Consider the following 24,167-nt stretch of genomic DNA (forward strand, 5'->3'; position numbering starts at 1 on the left):
CAGACAGCATTTGTAGACAGGATCAAACCGGGGTCTGTGGCCATGTAAGGTAGCAACCCCACTTTTTAAAAAGGGAGGGAAAGAGAAAACGGGGAATTAGAGACCAGTTAGTCTAACATCGGTAGTGGGGAAACTGCTAGAATCAGTTATTAAAGATGGGATAGCAGCACATTTGAAAAGTGGTGAAATCATTGGACAAAGTCAGTATGGATTTATGAAAGGTAAATCATGTCTGACGTATCTTTTAGAATTTTTCGAGGATGTAACTAGTAGAGTGGATAAGGGAGAACCATTGGATGTGTTATATCTGGACTTTCAGAAGGCTTGCGACAAGGTCCCACATAAGAGATTAGTATACAAACTTAAAGTACACGGCATTGGGGGTTCAGTATTGATGTGGATAGAGATCTGGTTGGCAGACAGGAAGCAAAGAGTAGGAGTAAACGGGTCCTTTTCAGAATGGCAGGCAGTGACTAGTGGGGTACCGCAAGGCTCAGTGCTGGGACCCCAGCTATTTACAATATTAATGATTTGGACGAGGGAATTGAATGCAACATCTCCAAGTTAGCGGATGACACAAAGCTGGGGGGCAGTGTTAGCTGTGAGGAGGATGCTCGGAGCCTGCAAGGTGACTTGGATAGGCTAGGTGAGTGGGCAAATGCATGGCAGATGCAGTATAATGTGGATAATGTGGATAAATGTGAGGTTATCCATTTTGGTGGCAAAAACAGGAAGTAGACTATTATTTGAATGGTGACCGATTAGGAAAAGGGGAGATGCAACGAGACCTGGGTGTCATAGTACACCAGTCATTTAAAGTAGGCATGCAGGTGCAGCAGGCAGTGAAGAAAGCGAATGGTATGTTAGCATGCATAGCAAAAGGATTTGAGTACAGGAGCAGGGAGGTTCTACTGCAGTTGTACATGGTCTTGGTGAGACCACACCTGGAGTATTGCGTACAGTTTTGGTCTCCTAATCTGAGGAAAGACATTCTTGCCGTAGAGGGAGTTCATTGGCTATATTTAAGAGGAAGTTAGATGTGGCGCTTGCGGCTAAAGGTATCAGGGGGTACGGAGGGAAGGTAGGTACAGGATACTGAGTTGGATGATCAGCCATGATCATATTGAATGGCAGTGCAGGCTCGAGGGGCCGAATGACCTACTCCTGCACCTATTTTCTATGTTTCTATGTTTCTAACTCTACTGCTGCGCCACCATGCCACCCCCATGATTACAATCAAGCCATCCACAGTGCAACGGCACAGGATAAAGGAAATAAAATGTAGTGCAAGATGGAGTCCGGTGAGGTTTGAATTAAAGATAGTCCGAGGTAGATGGGAGTTGAGGACCGCTTCCTAGTTGGTGCTAGTTGGTGCTGGGATGGTTTGGTATAAGAGTTGTCGGGCAGCATCTCCCCTGATTTGGATGATGGGATTCAAAGTAACATTAGCAAATTTGCAGATGATACGAAGTTGGGTCGCAGTGTGAACTGTGAGGAGGATGCTATGAGAATGCAGGGTGACTTGGACAGGTCGGGGGAGTGGGCAGATGCATGGCAGATGAAGTTTAATGCAGATAAATGTGAGGTTATCCACTTTGGTATCAAAAACAGGAAGGCAGATTACTATCTAAATGGGAAAGGGGAAGTACAATGAAATCTGGCGACCCGAAACGTCGCCTATTTCCTTTGCTCCATAGATGCTGCCTCACCCGCTGAGTTTCTCCAGCATTTTTGTCTACCTTTGATTTTCCAGCATCTGCAGTTCCTTCTTAAACATATTCTGCATTGTTAGTGTACACCCAATGGCACACACATTGATTTCTCCAATTTAAGATAATGTACAACCCCCACCACCCCCTGTTTCTTTCCCTCCTCCTTTCTACCCTGGCCCTCTCCCACACCCTGTTCTTCCACCTCAACACCTGCCCCCATTGCCCGACATTTTGTGCTAAAGGTCAAAGCCAAAGTCCTGTGTGCAGGCGTCAGAGGATGTGGGTGATTCTGAAACAAACTCATCTCATCTGCATTCAACAAGGAGGACACTACAGCAGGGTGGCACAACAGTAGAGTTGCTGCCTCACAGCGCCGGAGACCTGGGTTCGATCCTGACTATGGGGGGTGTCTGTACAGAGTTTGTACGTTCTCCCTGTGACCGCGTGGTGTGGAATGGGGTGGGAACAGTTGAAATTCTATGTTATCATCAAACAGGAAGAGATAACTGTGTGGCTTTACAGGTTTCATTGTGGATATATCCCCAGGTACTGCTGTGATGTGTGTCACACTGCGGTGGGGGGGGTGAGGGAGGAGACTGCCAGGGCCCCGACATGGATCTTTTCAATCTTCACAGGTGAGGTGCCGGAAGAGTGGAGATCAGCAAATGTGGAACATTTATTCAAGAAAGGCAGCAGGGATAAGCCAGGTAATTACCAGCCAGCGAGCCAAATGTCTGTGGTGGGGAAGTAACTGGAAATAATCCTGAGGGACAGGATTAATTTAGACGTGAAAATGCAAAGATTAATCAAAGACAGTCAGCCTGGTTATGTTAGGAGGAGATCCTGTCTGAACAATTTGGCTAAATGTCCACAGAAATAATATAACATGTATTGTCGAGGGCAGTGTATGTTTATGTGGGTTGACAAGGTCCCACATGGGAGAGTGGTCGGAAAGGTCACTGCCTGTGGGATCTACGAATTGTGAACAGGAACAACGGGAATGCCACAGGCAACATCCTGGTGAATATCGAGGGGAAAAAACACAAAGTGCCGGAGTAACTCAGCAGGTCAGGAAGTATCTCTGGAGAACATGGGATCGGTGACGTTTTGGATCGGGATCTTACTTCAGACCGATTGTGGTAGGGAGGGAGAAATCTGGAAGAGGTGTGGGGGCACAACTCGCTGTCACTCCACCAATTTGTACCTTTCCTCAGGGGCAGGACAACGTGTGGTAAGTGGACAAAAGGAACTGCAGATGCTGGTTTACAAAAAAAAGACACAAAGTGGTGGAAAATCCAGCATCTCTGGAGAACATGGATAGGTGACATTTAGGGTTGGGACTCTTGAGATAAGGGGGGGGGGGGGTTGAGGGGGTGAACTGCCTACTGCTCTAGCCCAGTGCACCCACAATCCTTGCCATGTGTCCCCCCCCCCCCCCCGGTTCTGCGTTGTCCGGGTTCAGGCCGATGTATGTACGTGTTGGCGTGGGGAGAAGGAGGAAGGGCAGCTACTCACCCGTGGTGTTCTTCAGCAGGAAGGAGGCCGATTTGTCGGGAATGTTGCAGACATTGCGGACGGACACCAGGCAGGTGAAGTTTGCGTAGTCTCGAGGACGCAGGTCCTTCAGCTTCAGTACCTTGGTCTCCCCCTGAGAGCGACAGGCAGTTTCCGTCAGAGCATTACTCCCCAGGGGTGGCCGCTCGGCCCAGGGGCTCTGTGCTGGCCCAACAGCCCCAACATCCTCCTGCCCCCAGAACCGGCTCTTTACCCTGCTGCTCACGGTGGGGAGGGGGGGTTTCTACCCCTTCCCGTCCATCTGTGAGCCTCAGGCAATTGACAGAGCAAGGGCACAGGGCAACTCCCACCCCGGGCACAGAGATCCCCCACCCACCTCAACCCCCCACCACTCACGCTCGCACTGCACTCTAAGCACAGAGCACCCACCCGCCCTCCTCAACTCAACTCCCCTCTCCTCACCCACCACCCACCCACTCCACTCTGGGCACAGACCTGGGTGTACAGGGGCTCGTAGATGTCGACACCCTGGTCCTGTCTCTGGGTGACGGGTTGCCCATCCCGTTTCCAGGTGAAGTGCGCGGGCGGGTTTGACTGCACGGTGCAGCGCAGGAAGACGGTGCGCCTCCCGGTAGTAGTTCTCCCCGCGCACGTCACTCACGCTCTGGTGCACCGTCAGCACCGGCTCGTCCAGGTCTGTAACACAGAGGCACCATCACACCGCGCCGGCGGCAACCGGGAGACAGGGCAACGGGGGAACCACAGCAACCAGCAACCGGGACCATGGCAACGGGGGACTACAACAACTGGGACCATGACAACGGGGGAACCACAGCAACCGGGACCATGGCAACGGGGGAACTACAGCAACTGGGACCATGGCAACGGGGGAACTACAGCATCCGGGGCCATGGCAACGAGGGAACCACAGCAACTGGGACCATGGCAACGGGGGAACCACAGCAACTGGGACCATGGCAACGGGGGAACATCCAGCAACCGGGACCATGGCAACGGGGGAACTACAGCATCCGGGGCCATGGCAACGAGGGAACCACAGCAACTGGGACCATGGCAACGGGGGAACCACAGCAACTGGGACCATGGCAACGGGGGAACTCCAGCAACCGGGACCATGGCAACGGGGGAACTACAGCAACCGGGACCATGGCAACGGGGGAACTACAGCATCCGGGACCATGGCAACGGGGGAACCCAAGCAACTGGGACCATGGCAACGGGGGGAACCACAGCAACCGGGACCATGGCAACGGGGGAACTCCAGCAACCGGGACCATGGCAACGGGGGAACTACAGCAACTGGGACCATGGCAACGGGGGAACCTCGGCAGCCAGGACCATGGTAACCGGGACCATGGCAATGGAGGAACCACGGCAACCATGACCATGACCTTGACCATCACTAGTGATCCTCAGGAACTGGGACCATGGTAACCGGGGAACTACAGCAACTGGGAGCATGGTAACAGGAGAACCATGGCAACCAAGACCGTGGCAGCAGGGGAACCGCGGCAACCTGGACCATGGTTACGGAGAAACACGGCAACGGGGAAGCACAGACACCGGGACACTGGAAACTGGGGACCACAGCAACCCAGAGGCCACGGTAACGGAGAAACCATGGCAACAAGAGGATATCTCGGCACAGAGGAAATGGGAAAACCACGGCAACGGGTGAACCATGGCAATGAGGTACTATGGCGATGGGGGAATCTCGGCAACGGTGGAACCACAGCAATGGGTGATGCTAGGCAGAGGAGACCTGCCCCCCGCAATGGGAAGCCGTCCTCAGCGACAGGAAACTGCCCCCTTCAGCTACAGGGAATCTCCCCAGCAACAGGTCACCGCCCTGGGAGCCGGTGAGTGGCCATCGGGGATCCATCCCTGGCAACGGGGAACCTGCCCTGCCAATGTAGCCAGGCCCCACGATGGGACTGTGGCCAGTAATTGGGCATCGTAGCACAAGAGAGCGATCATCAACCGCCACCATGGGACGCTGCCTCGAGTGACAATGTGATACAGAGAGCGACCTGGGGAAGGATGGTCGGTCTCGCTTTAGTTTAATTGTGTAAATAAACCTCCCTGTAAAAGGAAATGGCAACCAGGACCCTCCCCGACAATGAGGGCCCTCCCCGGCAACCAGGGCCCTCGCAGGCAACCAGGGCCCTCCATGGCAACCAGGGCCCTTCCCAGCAACCAGGGCCCTCCATGGCAACCAGGGCCCTCCATGGCAACCAGGGCCCTCGCAGGCATCCAGGGCCCTCCATGGCAACCAGGGCCCTGGCATCCAGGGCCCTCCATGGCAACCAGGGCCCTCGCAGGCATCCAGGGCCCTCCATGGCAACCAGGGCCCTCGCAGGCATCCAGGGCCCTCCATGGCAACCAGGGCCCTCGCCGGCAACCAGGGCCCTCCATGGCAACCAGGGCCCTCCATGGCAACCAGGGCCCTCCATGGCAACCAGGGCCCTCCATGGCAACCAGGGCCCTCGCAGGCATCCAGGGCCCTCCATGGCAACCAGGGCCCTTGCCGGCAACCAGGGCCCTCCATGGCAACCAGGGCCCTCCCCAGCAATGAGGGACAGCCCCCAGCAACCTTCTCCGACAACCAGGGCCCTCCCAGGCAACCAAGGCCCTCCCTAGCCACGAGGGACCACTGCCAAATGTGGCCTGACATAACCACAGCCACGGCATCGGGAGATCTCCCCCGGCATCAGGAGACCTCCCCTGGCAACGGGAGACCTTCCCACGGCAACGGGAACACATCCCTGTGCTGGACCGGGCACGGAGAACAGGCAGTGAGGCCCAACTCAGGAACAGGGCCCCATCTACAGGCATTGGAGTAGAAACACCAAGAGCAGTGTGAGACTTTGTACTAATGCTGTGATCTTCCTCACCTACATCTACGTCCAAGTCATTTATACATGGATCACAACAGCAGAGGTCCCAGCACAGATCCCCGCGACACTCCACTTGTCAGAGACCTCCAGCCTGATAATAGTCCTTCCATCACAGCCCTCTGTCTTCCATCAGACAGTCAGTTCCGAATCCAAACTATCAGGTCACCTCCTCGAAACACTCGATCAAATTAGCAAGACACAACCTGCCACGCACATAGCCATGCTGACTGTCCCCGATTAAACCATTCTCTTCCAAATGGGAGTAAAACATATCCCAAAGAATTCTCTCCAATATTTTCCATACCTCCGACTATAATTCCCTGGATTCTCTCTGCTTCCTTTCATAAACAAAGCAACAATATTGGCCACTCTCTGGTCCTCTGGGATCTCACCTGTGGCGAGGGAAGATGCAAGGATCTTTGTCAACACTCCTGCAATCATTTCACTTGCCTCTCTCAATAACTTGGGATTCATTTCTTCAGGCCCTAGAGAGTTATCCACCTTTTTTATTTTATTCGTATGGCTGTAGGGTGACCACAAATTTCACTGTACCAATTGGTTACATGTGACAAGAAATGTCTCTCTTGTCTCTTTTCTTAATGTGCTTCAAGAGATCGAACATTACATCTTGATACCAACATGAACATCAGCCTCCATGATCGCACCTTCCTCCATGTCCTTGTCCTTGGTGAATACAGATACAAAGTACTCGTTCGGTAGAGTCATAGAATGATACAGAGTGGAAACAGGCCCTTCGGCCCAACTTGCCCACACCGACCAACATGTCCCAGCTACGCTAGTCCCACCTGCCTGCATTTGGACCATATCCCGTCAAACCTGTCCTATCCATGTACCTGTCTAACTGTTACTTAAATCTTGGGATAGTCCCAGCCTCAACTACCTCCTCTGGCAGCTTGTTCCATACACCCACCACCCTTTGTGTGAAAAAGTTGCCCCTCAGATTCATATTAAATCTTTTCCCCTTCACCTTAAACCTATGTCCTCTGGTCCTCGATTGACCTACTCTGTGCATCGACCTGATCTGTTCCTCTCATGAATACCTCACATATATTCTCTGCCTCTAAGTGTAAATTCCTTCATACATCACAGAACATAGCATATATCACATATATCATATTACAGCACAGGAAGTGGCCCTTCAGCCCACAAAAATGCCCCTATATATTTCTATTAAGTCTCCCCTCAACTTCTGGTGCTCCAGGAAAAACAAACCAGGTCTGTCCAACCTCTCCCTGTAGCTAATACCCCCTAATCCCGGCATCATTCTGGTAAACCTCCTGTCCATCCTCTTCAATCCTTCCTGTAATGATAAGACCACAACTGCACACAATACTCTAAATGCAGCCTAACCAAAGTCCTTTGGAGCTGCATTACGACTTCCCGACTCTTGTACCAATGAAGGCAAGCATACCTTACGCCTTCTATGTACCACTCTATATATTTATGTTGTTACATTCAGGAAGCTGTGAACTTAGAGACCGCAAGATCCTTCTGTACATCATGCCATTAATTGTACATTTTCCCTTTACATTCGACCTCCCAAAGTACAATACCTCACACTTGCTCGTATTAAACTCCATCTGCCATTTCACCGGCCCATTTCTTAGCAGATCAATATCCCACTGTACACTGTGATAGCTTCTCCCACAGTCTGCAACTCCGCCAATTTTGAAGTTGTCTGCAAACATGCTAACCAATCCATCCACATTTACATCTAAATCATTTATACATTTGATAAAGTGGGCTGATCCAGAAGATGAACATGCACGGGTTTAACTGTGACTTGGTCGTCTGGATTGATGCTGGTTTACTGATAGTCGTGTTGGAAGGAAAATATTCAGGCTTGAGGTCTGTGACCAGTGGAGTTCCGCAGGGATCTGTGCTGGGACCTCTGCTGTTTGTGATATGCATAAATGCCTTTTATATATATCACGATAATGGCTTTAGAAAGGGTGCAGAGAAGGTTTACCAGAATGATGCCCAGATTATGGAGTATTAGCTACAGGTAGAGAGGTTGGACAGACTTGGATTGTTTTCTCTCGAGCTCCGGAGACCTGATGAAAGTATATAAAATCATGAGAGGCATAATAGTTAGGGTAAACAGTCAGAACCTTTTCCCCAGGATGGAAATGTCAAATACGAGAGGGCGAGAGAGGCAACGTTTTAAGGAGATGTCTAGTTTAGAGATACAGCATAGAAACAGGTCCTTCGGCTCACGGACCAATGATCAACTGTACACTACTCCTATCCTACGCAACTGGGACAATTTACAGAAGCCAATTAAGCTACAAACCTGCACGTCTTTGGAATGTGGGAGGAAACCGGAGCGCCCGGAGAAGACCCACGTAGTTACAGGGTACTCCGTACACCCATGGTCATAATCGAATCCAGGTCTCTGGCCCGAGGTTAATCCCCAGGATGGTGGGACTGTCATATGAGGAAAGATTGGGAAGAGTGGGCTTGTGTTCACTGGAGTTTAGAAGGATGAGGGGGGTCTCTTATAGAAAGGTATAAAATTATAAAAGGACTGGATAAGCTAGATGCAGGAAAACATTTTGGGGGAGTCCAGAACCAGAGGTCACAGTCTAATAATAATGGGGAGGCCATTTAAAACTGAGATGAGAAAAAAAACCTCTTCACCCAGAGAGTAAATTTGTGGGATTCTCTCCCACAGAGGGCAGTGGAGGCCAATTCACTGGATGAATTTAAAAGAGTTAGATAGAGCTCTTGGGGCTAGCGGAATCAAGGGGTATAGGGAGAAGGCAGGCACAGGTTACTGATTGTGGATGATCAGCCACAATCACATTGAATGGCGGTGCTGGCTCGAAGAGCCAAATGGCCTCCTCCTGCACCTATTTTCTATGTTTCTATGTAAGGCAGCAACTCTGCCACTGTGCCACCCCTGTTGGGGCAGATTTATTATGATGGATGCCTGGAACTGACTGCTGGGGTTGTGGTGGAAGAAGATTCGATAGTGGCATTTAAGAGGCTTTTAAGGTATATGGATACGCAGGGAATGGAGGGTTATAGATCACGTGCAGGCAGATATGAATTGGCCTTGGCATCGTGTTCAGCTTAGATGTTGTGGGTTGAAGGGCCTTTTCTTGTGTTGTATTCTTCTCTGTATTATCACACACAACAGAGGTCTCAATATAGATCCCCGCGGATTTCCAATGGTCACAGACATCCCCCCCTCCATTACAACCCTCTGAGTTCTCTGAGTGGAGACCAAAAGAACTGCAGATGCTCGAATCTTGAGCAAAACACAAAGTGTTGGAGTAACTCAGCAGGACAGGCAGCATCTGTGGAGGGAATAACAAAGGATACTTCGGGTCAGTCCTCTTCTTCACACTGTGAGTAAGCCAGTTCTGAATCCAAATGACCAAGTCACCGTGAATCCTGTGCATTTTGATCTGGATCAACGTATTATTGGGGACTTCATCAAATGCCTTATTAAAAACCATGTAGAGATCATCCAATGCCCTACCCTCATCGATCTCCTTTGTCATCTTTTCAAAAAACTCCTGAAAAGCACACTCTTCATTCCAGCACCACCACTGGATGGAGTGCTGGGCTCTGGTGCCCTGGCAGTGGGAGTCTCAGCATCAACACCCAGTGTGGACCCTCGTCCCCGATCCAGAACCAATGCCAAAGCTCAGCAACCCATGGGCAGGCAGACCTGGAATTGGTGGGTCCCATGCTACCAATGGGAAGACGTGAATGGTCTGCTCAGGTAAGGAAGGGCGGTGATTGGTCTTTTGAGGTGAGAATGCACAATCATTTGTCTATTGAACTAAGGATGGGGATTGGTCTGTTGAGCAGAGAAAGGCCTGTGATTGGTCTGCTGAGATAAGGATGGGAATTGGTTTGATGAGATAAGGAAGGATGAGGATTGGTCTATTGAGGGAAGGATGAGGATTGGTCTATTGAGGGAAGGATGGGGATTGGTCTATTGAGGGAAGGATGAGGATTGGTCTATTGAGGGAAGGATGGGATTGGTCTATTGAAGGAAGGATGAGGATTGGTCTATTGAGGGAAGGATGGTGATTGGTCTGCTGAGGTGAGGATGGGGATTGGTCTGTTGAAGGAAGGATGGGGATTGGTCTATTGAGGTGAGGATGGGGATTGGTCTGTTGAGGGAAGGATGGTCTGCTGAGCAAAGGAAGGCCTGTGATTGGTCTGCTGAGGTGAGGATGGGAATTGGTTTGGAAGAATGGGGACAGGTTTGGAAGAATGGGGACAAGTCTATTGAGGGAAGGAAGTGGATTGGTTTGATGAAGTGAGGAAGGCATGTGATTGGTTTGATCAGGCAAGGATGGGGATTGGTCTATTGAGGTGAGGATGGGGATTGGTCTATTGAGGGAAGGAAGTGGATTGGTTTATTGAGGGAAGGAAGGGGATTGGCCTATTGAGGTGAGGATGGGGATTTTTCTGTTGAGGGAAGGTTGGGGATTGGTCTATTGAGGGAAGGAAGGGGATTGGACTATTGAGATGAGGATGGGGATTGGTGTATTGAAGTAAGATAGGGATTGGTCTGCTGAGCTGAGGAAGAACAATGATTGGTTTGATGAGGTAAGGAAGAATGGGAATTGGTCTGTTGAGGCGAGGAAGAGCTGTGATTGGTCTGCAGAGATGGAGTGCTGTGACTGGACCAGGTCCATTGGGGAGTAGATGCCGTACAGATTGCTCCCCGGACTCCTGAGGTCAGATGTCTCTCACACCAGCCCGGCAGCTGAGGGGGATCCCACCAACCAAGGTTTCCCCAGGAGCCCAACTTCCTTAGTCTGCATGCTCCCCATGACCTAGGAACCCTCCCCCTTACCTATGACCCTCCACATGACTATGACCCACCCCCTTGACCATGTACCCTCTCTCTGACCTACGACCCTTCCTCCTGACCCATGGCCCCTCTCTAACACATGAGCCCCAGTAACCCATAACTCTATGACACACCTCCCCTGATCCATGTCCACTCCATCTGACCTATGATCCCTCTTCTTACCCATTCCCCTTCCCTAACACAAGAGACCCCATTGACCCATAACCACCCCCGAACCCATGACCCCTCTTCCTGACCCTTGAACCCTCTCCATGACCCTAAGCTGTGACCTATAACTCCTCCCCGACAACAAATCTCTCTCCCTTTATTCCGGGAGCTGTCCCCCAGAACCAGGAACACATCCCGAATCGGGACCCCCTGACCCTTGACCCCTCCAACTGCTGACACAGGCCCCTCTCCCTAGTCAGACCCTTCACCCTGGCAACCTAAGAAGCCGCATGCCCTTTTGCTCAGGACCCCTGATCCTAGATCTCTGAACCCTGACCCTGGACCTGGAACACTTGACCCGAGACCCCCCGACCTATGAACCCTGCTGGGGGACCCAGTACCTCCGACCCTTGACCCTGACGATTGGGCTGGTGAGTGAGACAGCTGAGCTGCGAGTGCAGAGGTCAGAGGGCAGTGGACTCACACTGGACATCTACTCGAATGGACTTGATGGCCGGCCCTCCCACGCCGTTCTCCGCCTTGCAGTAGTAGCGGCCGCCCTGCCCGCGCTGGATGGCCGCGATCCGCAGCGTGTCGTTCAGCACCGAGCCTTCCTGCAGCCGCTCCGACGCACTGCCCACCGTCTTGGTCCAGCGCACCTGGCGGGAGAGAGAGAGGGTCTGCAACGTTTCCCATGTCCCAAGCACTCACCTCCCTCATCCCCCCCCCCCCCCCCCCACTACATCTGACGGGAGAGACAGAGAGAGGGTCTCCAATGCTCCCCGCGCCCCAAGCACTCACCTCCCTCATCCCCCCCCCCCCCCCCACTACATCTGACGGGAGAGACAGAGGGTCTCTAGAATTCTCTAGAATACTCTCTAGAATTTAGAAGATTGAGAGGGGATCTTATAGAAACTTACAAAATTCTTAAGGGGTTGGACAGGCTAGATGCAGGAAGATTGTTCCCGGTGTTGGGGAAGTCCAGGACAAGGGGTCACAGCTTAAGGATAAGGGGGAAATCCTTCAAAACCAAGATGAGAAGAACTTTTTTTTTTCACACAGAGAGTGGTGAATCTCTGGAACTCTCTGCCACAGAGGGTAGTTGAGGCCAGTTCATTGGCTATATTTAAGAGGGAGTTAGATGTGGCCCTTCTGGCTAAGGGGATCAGGGGGTATGGAGAGAAGGCAGGTACGGGATATTGATGTGGATGATCAGCCATGATCATATTGAATGGCGGTGCAGGGCCGAATGGCCTATTCCTGCACCTAATTTCCATTTCTATGTTTCTATGTCTCCACCGATGCCCAAACACCCCCTCCCCTCACACTCCACCCATCGATCCTCCCCCCCCCATAGAATCCATAACACCTCCCTCATAAAGCGCCCCCCCTCCCCATCCGCGCACACCCCCGCATCTCAGCACTGGCAGAAGAGATAGAGAGGGTCTCCACAGCCCCCCATGCCCCATACACCTCCCTTCCCTCAGACTCCCCACCGCACCAGGTGGGAGAGAAAGGGGGGAAAGTCTCCATTATCCCCCCCCCCCCCCCCACCCCCGTTCCCAATACACCCCCCTCACATACCCCCCCCCACCCCCCCCAAATACACCTCCACCCCTCACACCCCTCACCACACCTGGTGGGGGAGAGAGAGAGTGATTGAGGGTCTCCAATGTTTCCCTATGCTCTGTGCACTCTTTCTCACACATCCTTACCCTCCCCCCACACACCCCCTCACACACCCTCACACACCCCCTCACACACCCCCCTCACACACACCACCATACACACCCTCACACACCCCCCTCACACACCCCCTCACACACACCCCCCTCACACACCCCCTCACACCCCCCCTCACACACCCCCCCTCACACACCCCCCCACACACCCCCCCACACACACCCCCTCACACACACCCCCTCACACACACCCTCACACACACCCTCACACACCCCCTCACACACACTCACCCACACACCCCAACCATACACACCCACACCCCCCCCCACACACCCACACACACCCCCCTCACACACACCCCCCTCACACACCCCCTCACACCCCCCCCTCACACCCCACACACACCCCCCTCACACACACCCCTCACACACCCCCTCACACACCCTCCACCCACACACCACCCTCACACACCCTCACCCACTCCCCTCACACACCCCTCACACACTCTCCACCCACACACCCCCCCTCACCCACACACCACCATACACACCCTCACCCACCCCCCTCACACACCCCCTCACACACACCCCCATCCCCACAGCCCCCCCGTCACACACCCCCCTCACACACACCCCCTCACACACACCCCCTCACACACCCCCCTCACCCACACCCCCTCCCACACACACCCCTCACACACACCCCCTCACACACCCCCCCTCACACACCCCCTCACACACCCCCTCACACACCCCCTCACCCACACCCCACACACACCCCTCACACACACCCCCACACACCCCCCCACACACACACCCACACCCACCCACACCCACCCCCACACACACACACACCCACACACCCCCACACACACCCCTCACACACCCCCCTCACACACACCCCCCTCACACCCTCACCCCCCATCCACACCACACACACCCCACACACCCCCTCACACACCCCCCTCACACACACCCTCACCCACCACACCCCTCACCACCCCCTCACCCACGCACCACCATACACACCCTCACACACCTCCACACACACTTACATACACACCTCACACCCCCCCCTCCCCCATTCTGCGTGGCCACCACCACCCCACACTGGGGGAAAGCCTGGGGTCTGCACTGCCCGCCCACACACCAATCTCTCTCCCTACAAACCCTTCCTACATAATCCCACACGCACATCCTACCCACTCCCGAACCTACTGGAGAGGGTACGACCACCCCGGGCCGCGGTGTTGAGCCGCGGGACAGTTATAACATCGGGGGGGGGGGGGGGGGGGGGGGGGTATCGCCTCAGCGCAGAGGGAGAAGAGGAGGGAAGAGACTGCAGTCCTAAGACTTTTGCCTCCATCACAGTGAGGAGATGTTGGGTGGTCTCACTGTGGTGGATGTAAATATGTGTTTATTGTTTTTTATTGTATGTATGACTGCTTAAATTTCGTTCAGACTTCGGTCTGAATGACAAATAAAAGGCTATTCTATTCTATTCTATTCTATTGTCCAGTGTCAGTGCCAGCAGTGGACACTGTACTGTCCAGAGTGTTAATGTCACGACTCGGACTGGTCAGGCAAATGGGATAGACTTTTGGGCACAGTGGCACTGCGGTAGTTGCTGCCTCTCAGCGCCAGAGACCCGGGTTTGATCCTGACTACGGGTGCTGTCTGTACGGAGTTTGTACGTTCCCCAGTGACCGCGTGGGTTTTCTCCGGGCGCTCCGGTTTCGGGCAGGATGGGGAAGGGATGGGGGTGGGGGGGGAGGAAGGTTGTATATAATCCAGGAGGTGGCACTGCATTAATCTTTAGCTCAAGACCTTAAGTGCATTGCGACCTCGCAGAGTTGCACAGCACAGAAACAGGCCTCTGTACATTGACATACCTCACTTCCCCACCTGGTCCACTGCCAGCGTGAATCCTGCTCTCAATCACCATTTTAAATCCCCTCCTCCCCCCCACACATCCCCAATAGCACCAGTAAACCCATTGATTGCCCTTCAGTTCAGGTGCAGCCTTTCCTTCTCAAAAACAGAATAGGAAGGCCCAGTGAGATGAGGTGAGGGGCAAAGTTTAAAGGAGATGTGCGGGTCACGGTTTTCCCCTGTGGGACGCGCTGCCAGGGGTGGTGGTGGTGGAGGCAGATGCGATAGTGGTGTTTAAGAGGCTATCAGATGGGCGCGTGGATATTCAGGCAACGGAGGAATATATGGATCACGTGCAGGCAGATGAGATCAGTTTAACTTGGCATCATGTGCTACACTGTTCTATGTTCTAAGAGCAGAGGGAGGATGGGGAGTGTGAAGGAGCTGGCAGGATTAGCAGCATTCACTTCAGCGCAAGCAACCTGACGGGTGGGACAGATGGGCTGAGGGCAAGGAGGTGGTGATGCTGTTGGAATCACGGAAGCATGGTGGTGGGATGGTGAGGGCTGGCAGCTCAGTGCCCTGGCTAACACAGGAGGGCGTGAAAGGGAAGCGGTGTTGCCTTGCTGATCACAGAGAGCATGGCAGCAGTAGGCTAGGGAGGACATCATGGGTGAATCGGCCAATGTGCTGACGTGGACGGGGACTGTGGAGTTACACAGGGGCGATCACTTTGATGGTTTATACTGTGGGCCTCCCAACAGTCAGCAGGATTTACATGAACAGAAATGTAGGCAGATGGCAGGAGACCATCAAAGCAATGGTGTTTTAACTTTCCCAACGTTGGCTGGGATTGCATAAGTTGGATGGGAGGCAGTTCTCCCAACATCTCACCAACTTCCAGAGATGCGGCATAGAAACCAGACTGATTCCTGGGTTACACAAAAAAGCTGGAGAAACTCAGCGGGTGCAGCAGCATCTATGGAGCGAAGGAAATAGGCAACGTTTTGGGCCAAAACCCTTCTTTAAGACTGATTCCTGGGATGGCAGGACTTTCATATGAAGAAAGACTGGATAGACTCGGCTTGTACTCGCTAGAATTTAGAAGATTGAGGGAGGGATCTTATAGAAACTTACAAAATTCTTAAGGGGTTGGACAGGCTAGATGCAGGAAGATTGTTCCCGATGTTGGGGAAGTCCAGAACAAGGGGTCACAGTTTAAGGATAAGGGGGAAATCTTTTAGGACCGAGATGAGAAAAACATTTTTCACACAGAGAGTGGTGAATTCTCTGCCACAGAAGGTAGTTGAGGCCAGTTCATTGGCTATATTTAAGAGGGTGTTAGATGTGGCCCTTGTGGCTAAAGGGATCAGGGGGTATGGAGAGAAGACTGGTACAGGATACTGAGTTGGATGATCAGCCATGATCATATTGAATGGCGGTGCAGGCTTGAACGGCCGAATGGCCTACTCCTGCACCTATTGTCTATGTTTCTATGTTGCTATAGAAAGCATCTTATCGGGACGCATCACGGCATTGTTTGGGAACAGCTCCATCCAAGACCGTAAGAAATTGCAGAGAATTGTGGACGAAGCCCAGACCATTATGCAAACCGACCTCCCTTGCTTTGACTCCATCTACACCTCACGCTGCCTCGGCAAGGCCACCAACATAATCAAGGGCCAGTCTCATCCCAGCCAATCCCTTCCCTCTCATCAGGCAAGAGGTACAGAAGTGTGGAAATCTCCATATTCAGGGAAAGTTTTATCCCAGCTGTTAACAACTTTCCATCCTATCACCTTATGAGCGATCCTGACCTGCTATCTACCTTAAAGTAGACCTTCGGGATATCGTTAATCGAACAACACTGGACTTTATTCCCTTTACCCTGTATCTGTACACTGTGGATGGCTTGATGTGATCTTTCCGCTGACTGGATAGCATGCAACCAAAAATCTCTTCACTGCACCTGACAATAAACAAAACTAAACTAAAGTAAAAGTTGTAAAATAACCCATGAGTGGTTTCTGAAGCAGTTTGTAGAGTCCTACTGGGGATGGCCGCGCTTGACCATAGGGAATGAGAATGGGCAGTGATTGAAGTATCTGTGGAGGAACCGCTTTGGAAACATAGCCACAGATGGTAAGCTTCAAGGAGGTCACAAATAAAGCTTGCTCCTCAAGCTAGAGCTCTGAACTGGGGGAGGAGGGATTTTGAGATTGTAAGGCAGGACTGGGGAGAGATGGATTGGGAGCAGGTGTTGGGAGCAAAATATGGGAGGTGTTGAAAAGCGAGCTGAGAGTCAGCAGGTTCCTGTACGGGTGGGAGGTAAAGATGGCAAGCTCAGGGAACCTTTGTGACAGAGTGATACAGTGTGGAAACAGGCCCTTCATCCCAACTTGCCCACACCGACCAACATACCCATCTACACTAGTCCTACCTGCCTGTGTTTGGCCCATATCACTCCAAACCCAACATATCCATATATACCCTGTCTAAATGTTTCTTACACGCTGTGATAGTCCCAGCCCCAACTACCTCCTCCAACAGCTTGTTCCATGCACCCAGCAGGCTTTGTGTAAAAAGTTACACCTCAGATTCCTATTAAACGTTTCCCCCCTACACTTTAAACCTTGCTCCTATGCTCCTAGATTCCCCTACTCTGGGCAAAAGACTGCATTTGCACGATCTATTCCTCTCATGATTTTGTACACCTCTTACACAGCCTGCTCAACCTCTCCCTGCAGCTCAGGCCCTCGTGATGCTGGCAACATCCTCGTAAATCTTCTCAGCACCATTTCCAACATTTTCCCATTAACACGGTGACCGAAACTGAACACGATACTCTAAATGTGGCCTCACCAACGTCATATCTAGACCCAATATTCAGGGGCGAGTATTGAGTATATGACTGATGATGCCCAAGGTGCAGAAAGCCTTTTTGTCCACCCTATCTACCTGTGTCCACTTTCAAGGAAGTATGTACCTAACAAAGAAAATCGAAGGTCTGATCGGAAATAAGAAGGAATTGAACAAGTAACTTGAGGTTTATAGGGGATATATAAGAACGTTCAAGAAGGAACTGCAGATGTTGGAAAATCGAAGGTAGACAAAAATGCTGGAGAAACTCAGCGCGTGTGGCAGCATCTGGGGGGGGGGGGGGGGAGAAGAGAGGAAGAGGAGGAGCCAGAGGGCTGAGGGAGAGTTGGGAAGTGGAGCAAGGGCTACCGGAAATTGGAGAATTCATGTTTATGCCGCTAGGGTGCAGACTGCCCAAGCGGAATATGAGGTGCTGCTCCTCCAATTTCAGATGGTGCTCACTCTGGCCATGGAGGAGGCCCAGGGCAGTGAGGTCGGATTCGGAATGGGAGGGGGAGTTGAAATGCTGAGCCACAGGGAGATCAGGTTGGTTAATGCGGACCGAGCGGAGAGGTGTTCGGCGAAACGATCGCCAAGCCTACGTTTGGTCTCACCGATGTGGATCAGCTGACGTCTAGAGCAGCGGATGCAATAGATGGGGTTGGAGGAGATGCAGGTGAACCTCTGTCGCACCTGGATCAACTGCTTGGGTCCTTGAATGGAGTCAAGGGGGTAGGTAAAGTGACAAGTGTAACATTTCTTGCGGTTGCAAGGGGAAGTGCCCGGGGAGGGGGTGGACCGAGAGGGAAGGGAAGAATTGACAAGGGAGTTATGGAGTGAGCGGTCTTTGCGGAAGGCAGATATGGGGGGAGATGGGAAGATGTGGCGATTGGTGGGGTCACGTTGGAGGTGGAGAAACTGACGGAGGACTATTTGTTGTATGTGACGGCTAGTGGGGTGGAAGGTGAGGACTGGGGGGACTCTGCCCTTGTTCCGAGTGGTATAATGGGGAGAGAGAGCAGTGTTGCGGGGTATGGAGGAGACCCTGGTGAGAACGTTTATAAGAAAGTTTCAGAAATGAACCAGGAGGCCTTGAAATGACCTTGGCAAATAGGATTTAGGAGCATGCTAAAACCTTTTATTGTGTCTTGGAAGCAAGAGGGCAGGTGGAGAGGAACAGGTCACCCAAGGAGCAATGGGGGAAGTCTGTTTGTGGAGTAACACTTGGCATTGGTATTGACCAGGGGGATGGATGTGGAGGGTGAGGAAAGGTGTATGCTGATATTCTGGTGCATGTTCACACCAGATAGGAAGAGGTGTTGAAGATATTGGCACGTGTCAGGTGGCTAAATCTCCAGGGAAGGTGGGATCTCTGCCAGGATATTAAGGGTGGAGATTGCTGGGGCTCCGATGGAGATTTGTGCATCTTTGTTGGCCACGGGTGAGATATCAGAGGCTGGAGGATAGCTGATGTTCTCTTGTTGAAACAGGGCAGCAGGAATAAGACAGGAACTACAGGCTGGTGAACCCTGCAACAGTGGAAGTGACATTTTTGTAGGAGCTTCTGATGGCAAGATGTATATTTCCTTGGAAAGGCAGGGAGTGATTGGGAGAGTCAGCACTGTTTAGTGCAGGGGAGGTCATGTCCCAACGGTAAGTTTTTTGAGAAGATAATTAAGAATATTGATGAAGGGACAATCGCAGCAAGGCCATAATCAGCGGTTCAACCTCAGTTGAGTGCTGTGTGCAGTTCTGGTCACTGCTGTGGTGGAAAGGCTGAGAGGCGATTCAACGGGACATTGCCTGAGAGTGTTTCAGATACGAGGAGAGGATGGGTCTGTTCCCCCTACTGTGGGGGGGGGGGGTGGGGGGGGGGGGGGGGGGGGGGGGAGGGGGGGGGGGGGGGGAGAGGCTGGGAGTCTGTACCAGCTCCCCCGACCACTGACTCTTTCACTGACAACACACACCCTGAAACACACCACACACACACCGCACCCTCATGCCATCCACACCCCACCCGGCAGCACAGACCTCCCTCACCTGACCTGGCACACCCTGAAACCACACACCCCTCCCCCCCCCCCCCCCCTCCTCTGCTGGGCCTCCCCGGCCGGGTGTCCCTACCTGTGGGCGGGGGTGCCCGGTGACCAGGCAGACCAGCAGCAGTGTGCTGCCCTCACGGATGGTGTAGACCCTCTCGCTCAGGTTGTCGTCCTTCACCACACATGCCTGGCCTGAGTGGACGATACGTGCATTGGCCGGGGCTGGAGGAGGACAGAAAGGGGGGTCAGTGTGGGGGAGGGGGGTCAGTGTGGGGGTCAGTGGGGGTCAGTGTAGGGTCAGTGTGGGGGAGTCAGTGGGGTGGGGGTGGGGTCAGTGTGGGGGGGACAGTGTTGTGGGGGTCTTTGTGTGGGGGGGGTCAGTGTGTGTGGGGGTCAGTGTTGGGGGGGGTCAGTGTGGGGGTCAGTGTTGTGGGGGTCAGTGTTGGGGGTCAGTGTGTGGGGGTCAGCGTGGGGGTCAGTGTGGGGGTCAGTGTGGGGGGTCAGTGTGGGGGGTCAGTGGGGGGTCATGTGTGGGGGTCAGTGTGGGGGTCAGTGTGGGGGTCAGTGTGGGGGGGGGTCAGTGTGGGGGGTGGGGGGTCAGTGTGGGGGTCAGTGTGGGGGTCAGTGTGGGGGGGTCAGTGTGGGGGGGGGGGGGGGGTCAGTGTGGGGGGTGGGGGGTCAGTGTGGGGGGGTCGTGTGGGGGGGGGTCAGTGTGTGGGGGGGTCAGTGTGGGGGGGTCAGTGTGGGGGTGGTCAGGTGGGGGGGGTCAGTGTGGGGGGGGTCAGTGTGGGGGGGGGTCAGTGTGGGGGGGTCAGTGTGGGGGGTCAGTGTGGGGGTCAGTGTGTGGGGGGGGTCAGTGTGTGGGGGGGGTCAGTGTGGGGGGGTCAGTGTGGGGGGAGGTCACTGTGGGGGTCAGTCAGTGTGTGGGGGGTCAGTGTGGTGGGGGGTGTGTGTGGGGGGGTCAGTGTGTGGGGGGGTGGGTTCAGTGTGTGGGGGGGTCAGTGTGGGGGGGAGGTGTGTGGTGGGGGTCAGTGTGGGGGGGTCAGTGTGGGGGGTCAGTGTTGGGGGGTCAGTGTGGGGGGGTCAGTGTTGGGGGTCAGTGTGGGGGTCAGTGTGGGGGGTCAGTGTTGGGGGGGTCAGTGTGGGGGGTCGTGTGGGGGGGTCAGTGTGGGGGGGGGTCAGTGTGGGGGTCAGTGTGGGGGGTCAGTGTGTGGGGGGGGTCAGTGTGGGGGGGGTCAGTGTGTGGGGGGGTCAGTGTGGGGGGGGTCAGTGTGGGGGGGGTCAGTGTGGGGGGGGTCAGTGTGGGGGGGTCAGTGTGGGGGGGGGGTCAGTGTGGGGGGGTCAGTGTGGTGGGGTCAGTGTGGGGGGGGTCACTGTGGGGGGTGGGGGGGGGTCAGTGTGGGGGGGGGGTGTGGGGGGGGGGGGTCAGGGTGGGGGGGTCAGTGTGGGGGGGGTCAGTGTGGGGGGGTCAGTGTGGGGGTGGTCAGTGTGGGGGGGGGTGTGTGTGGGGGGGTCAGTGTGGGGGGTCAGGGTGTGGGGGGGGGGGGGTCAGTGGGGGGGGGTCAGTGTGGGGGGGGTCAGTGTGTGGGGGGGTCAGTGTGGGGGGGGTCAGTGTGTCAGGGTGGGGGTCAGTGTGGGGGGGGTCAGTGTGGGGGGGGTCAGTGGGGGGGGTCAGTGTGTGGGGGGGTCAGTGTGGGGGGGGGGGGTCATGTGGGGGGGGTCAGTGTGGGGGGGGGTCAGTGTGGGGGGGTCAGTGTGGGGGGGGTCAGTGTGGGGGGGGGGTCAGTGTCAGTGGGGGGGGGTGGGGGGTGGGGGGGTCAGTGTGGGGGGGGGTCAGTGTGGGGTGGTCAGTGGGGGGGTCAGTGGGGGGGTCAGTGTGGTGGGGGGGGTCAGTGTGGGGGGGGTCAGTGGGGGTGGGGGGGTAAGGGGGGGGGGTGGGGTGTGGGGGGTCACTGTGGGGGGGTCAGTGTGGGGGGGGCTCAGTGTGGGGGGGGGGTCAGTGTGGGGGGGGTCAGTGTGGGGGGGGGTCAGTGTGGGGGGGGTCAGTGTGGGGGGGGGTCAGTGGGGGGGGGTCAGTGGTGGGGGGGGGGGTCAGTGTGTGGGGGGTCAGTGTGGTGGGGGGCGGGGTCATTTCCCAGTCTTCTTCGTCATTCTCTTTTCTCACTCCTGTCTTTATATTGGCTTTGGGTTTGTGCTGCTTTCCACCCTGCGCCCCGCTCTCTCCCTCTCCCCTGTGCTCTCTCCTTTTTTGCCCCCCCCCTCCCCTTTCCCCTCAATCCCCCTCCTCCACTCCCCCTTTCACACCCCCCCCCCCCACATTCTCATATCCCCATCTCTCCCCTTTCCCTTCCCCACCCCCCTCCCCTTTCCCAATCTCCGCTCCCGCTACTCCCTAACTCTTCACCCCTCTCCCTCTCCCCTCCCCTCTCTCCCTTCTCCCCTCCTCTCTTTCCCTCTCCCTCCCCTCCCTTCTCTACCCGCTCCTCCTCCTTCTCTCCCGCTCCCTCTCTCCCCGCTCCTCTCCTCCCACTCCCCTCACCCTTTTCCTCTCCCTTCTCCCCTCTTCTCCATCCACTTACCCCTCTCCTCTTTCCCCTCGCTCTCCCCACCACATTCTCTATTTCTCTCTCCTTTGCTCTCCGGGTGTGTTGAGTGTTGGGTCTCGTATCCGGGATTCCCCCCCGGTCCCCGGTCCCCGGTCCCCGGTCCCGGGCATCACCTCCCGTACACTCCCCGTCCCCTCGCCGTGCCGAGCAGCAGAGCGAGAGTGAGAGCCCGCAACACCCGGCGCTCCATCCCGCTCCCGGCTCCCGGCTCCCGGCTCCCGGCTCCCGACACGGACTCGGCTCCGGCTCCGGCTCCGGCTCCCGGCAAGTCCCCGCTTCGCCTCAGCCGACTCCTGCGTGTCCGTCTCTCCCGCTGCCGCCCGCTCTCCGCTCCGGCGCCGCGCACCGCTACTCGGTCTCCTTCCTCTGTCACTACTCCCCCCCCTCCCCTCCCCTCCCCTCTCACACTCCATCCCCACCCCCCCCCCCCCCTTCTTCTCCTTCTCTCCCTCCTTCTCACACTCCCTCCATCCCTCTCTCTCCCCTACCCCCCTCTCACACTCTCTCCATCCCTCATACTCTCTCCACCCCCCTCACTCTCTCTCCCTCTCACACTTTCTCCATCCCTCTCTCCCCCTCGCCCTCTCTCTTCTCCTCACACTCCCCCATTCCTCTCTCTCCCTCCCCTCCCTCTCACACTCCCTCCACACCCCCTCTCCATCCCTCTCCCCCCATTATCTCCCTCCTTCCACACACTCTCCCCATTCCTCCCTCCTTCTCACACTCCCTCCTTCCCCTCTCCCTCCCCTCCCTCTCATACTGTCCTATCCCCCTCTCTGTCCCTTCCTTCCTCACACTCCCCCCAATCCCCTCCATCGTCCCTCCCTCCCTCCATCTCCTCTCCCTCCCTCCCTTCTGCATCCCTCCCTCCATCTCCATCCCTCCCTCCCATCTCCATCCCTCACTCCCTTCTCCATCCTTTCCCTCTCTACCCCCCTCTCCATCCCTCCCTTCTCTCTATCTCTCCCTAGTCTACTTCCCCTTTCTCATCTACTCTCTCTTACTTCCTTTCTCTCGCTCTCTCCCCTTCCTGTTTATCTCAATTCTCTATTAGGTTCGGATGGTCTGTCCCCAGTCTATCTGTCTGTGGTCAGTCTGGCCCTGGTCTATCTGGCCCTGGTCTGTCTGGGTAGTCATACCATAATCAGCCTTCTTTCCCACTCTATCTACTTGTGCTGCCACTTTCAGAGAGCCATGCACTTGGAGCCCAAGAGCCCACCTGCACTTGGATTCTGTTAAGGGTCTTGTACACTTTACCCATGACAATTGCCCTATTGTATTGATCTGTTTTGTTCTGCTTTGGTTGTATAAGTACACCCACTGCCCGACCCTCATTGTTTGCCTCCGTCACCTCCTCAAAAACGTGACCAAGTTAGTAATACATGACCTGCCGCGTACAAGCCAGTGCAGGAAGCAACTGGAGTAAATCCTATCTCGAAGAATTCCCTCCAACAGTTTCCCTACCACTGACATGAGGACCCTGGATTCCCCCCACCTCCCTTCCTAAACAAAGCCACAACATTGGCCCCTCTCCAGTCCTCCGGGGTCTCGCCTGTTGCTAGAGAAGACTCAAAAATCTCCATCAATGCTATTGCAATTTCTTCTGTCACCTCTCAATAACCTGGGATAGGTCCCATCAAGTATCAGGGATTTATCCACCTTAATGCTCTCCAAGAGCTCCAATATGACCTCCTCCTTGATCTCAAACTGCCCTTGCATATTAGTATCCCCCCACTGATCACATGCCCCCCCCCCATGTCCCACAGGTATCCTGGATGCTGCCTTCTCCACCGTATCTCCCTGAGATGCCATCTCCAGATGAGGCGGCTCTGCCTGTCCCTCAGTAGACTGGGTCAACCATCCATTGTGTGTGCCACGCACCCTCATTACTTCTCCCACCGACCAGGAGAAATTCCAGCTGCCATTGTCCAGCCCACCCGACCAACTGATCAA

The 24,167-nt window shown here is 54.6% G+C and overlaps 1 protein-coding gene across 1 annotated transcript in view; it reads right to left on the reverse strand.

The window, feature by feature from the left end:
• LOC129697682 (MAM domain-containing glycosylphosphatidylinositol anchor protein 1-like) overlaps positions 1-23,933 on the reverse strand; it is a 41,167-nt gene extending 17,234 nt beyond the window's left edge. Inside the window, 6 exon segments of the mRNA XM_055636390.1 lie at positions 3,228-3,360; positions 3,723-3,851; positions 3,853-3,923; positions 11,638-11,812; positions 19,691-19,830; positions 23,825-23,933. Of these exon segments, the coding sequence (XP_055492365.1) occupies positions 3,228-3,360; positions 3,723-3,851; positions 3,853-3,923; positions 11,638-11,812; positions 19,691-19,830; positions 23,825-23,933 (757 nt within the window).
• Positions 23,934-24,167: the final 234 nt, after the last annotated feature.

This window comes from Leucoraja erinacea, chromosome 5 (assembly GCF_028641065.1).
Source record: "Leucoraja erinacea ecotype New England chromosome 5, Leri_hhj_1, whole genome shotgun sequence".
Classification (NCBI taxonomy): Eukaryota; Metazoa; Chordata; class Chondrichthyes; order Rajiformes; family Rajidae; genus Leucoraja; species Leucoraja erinaceus.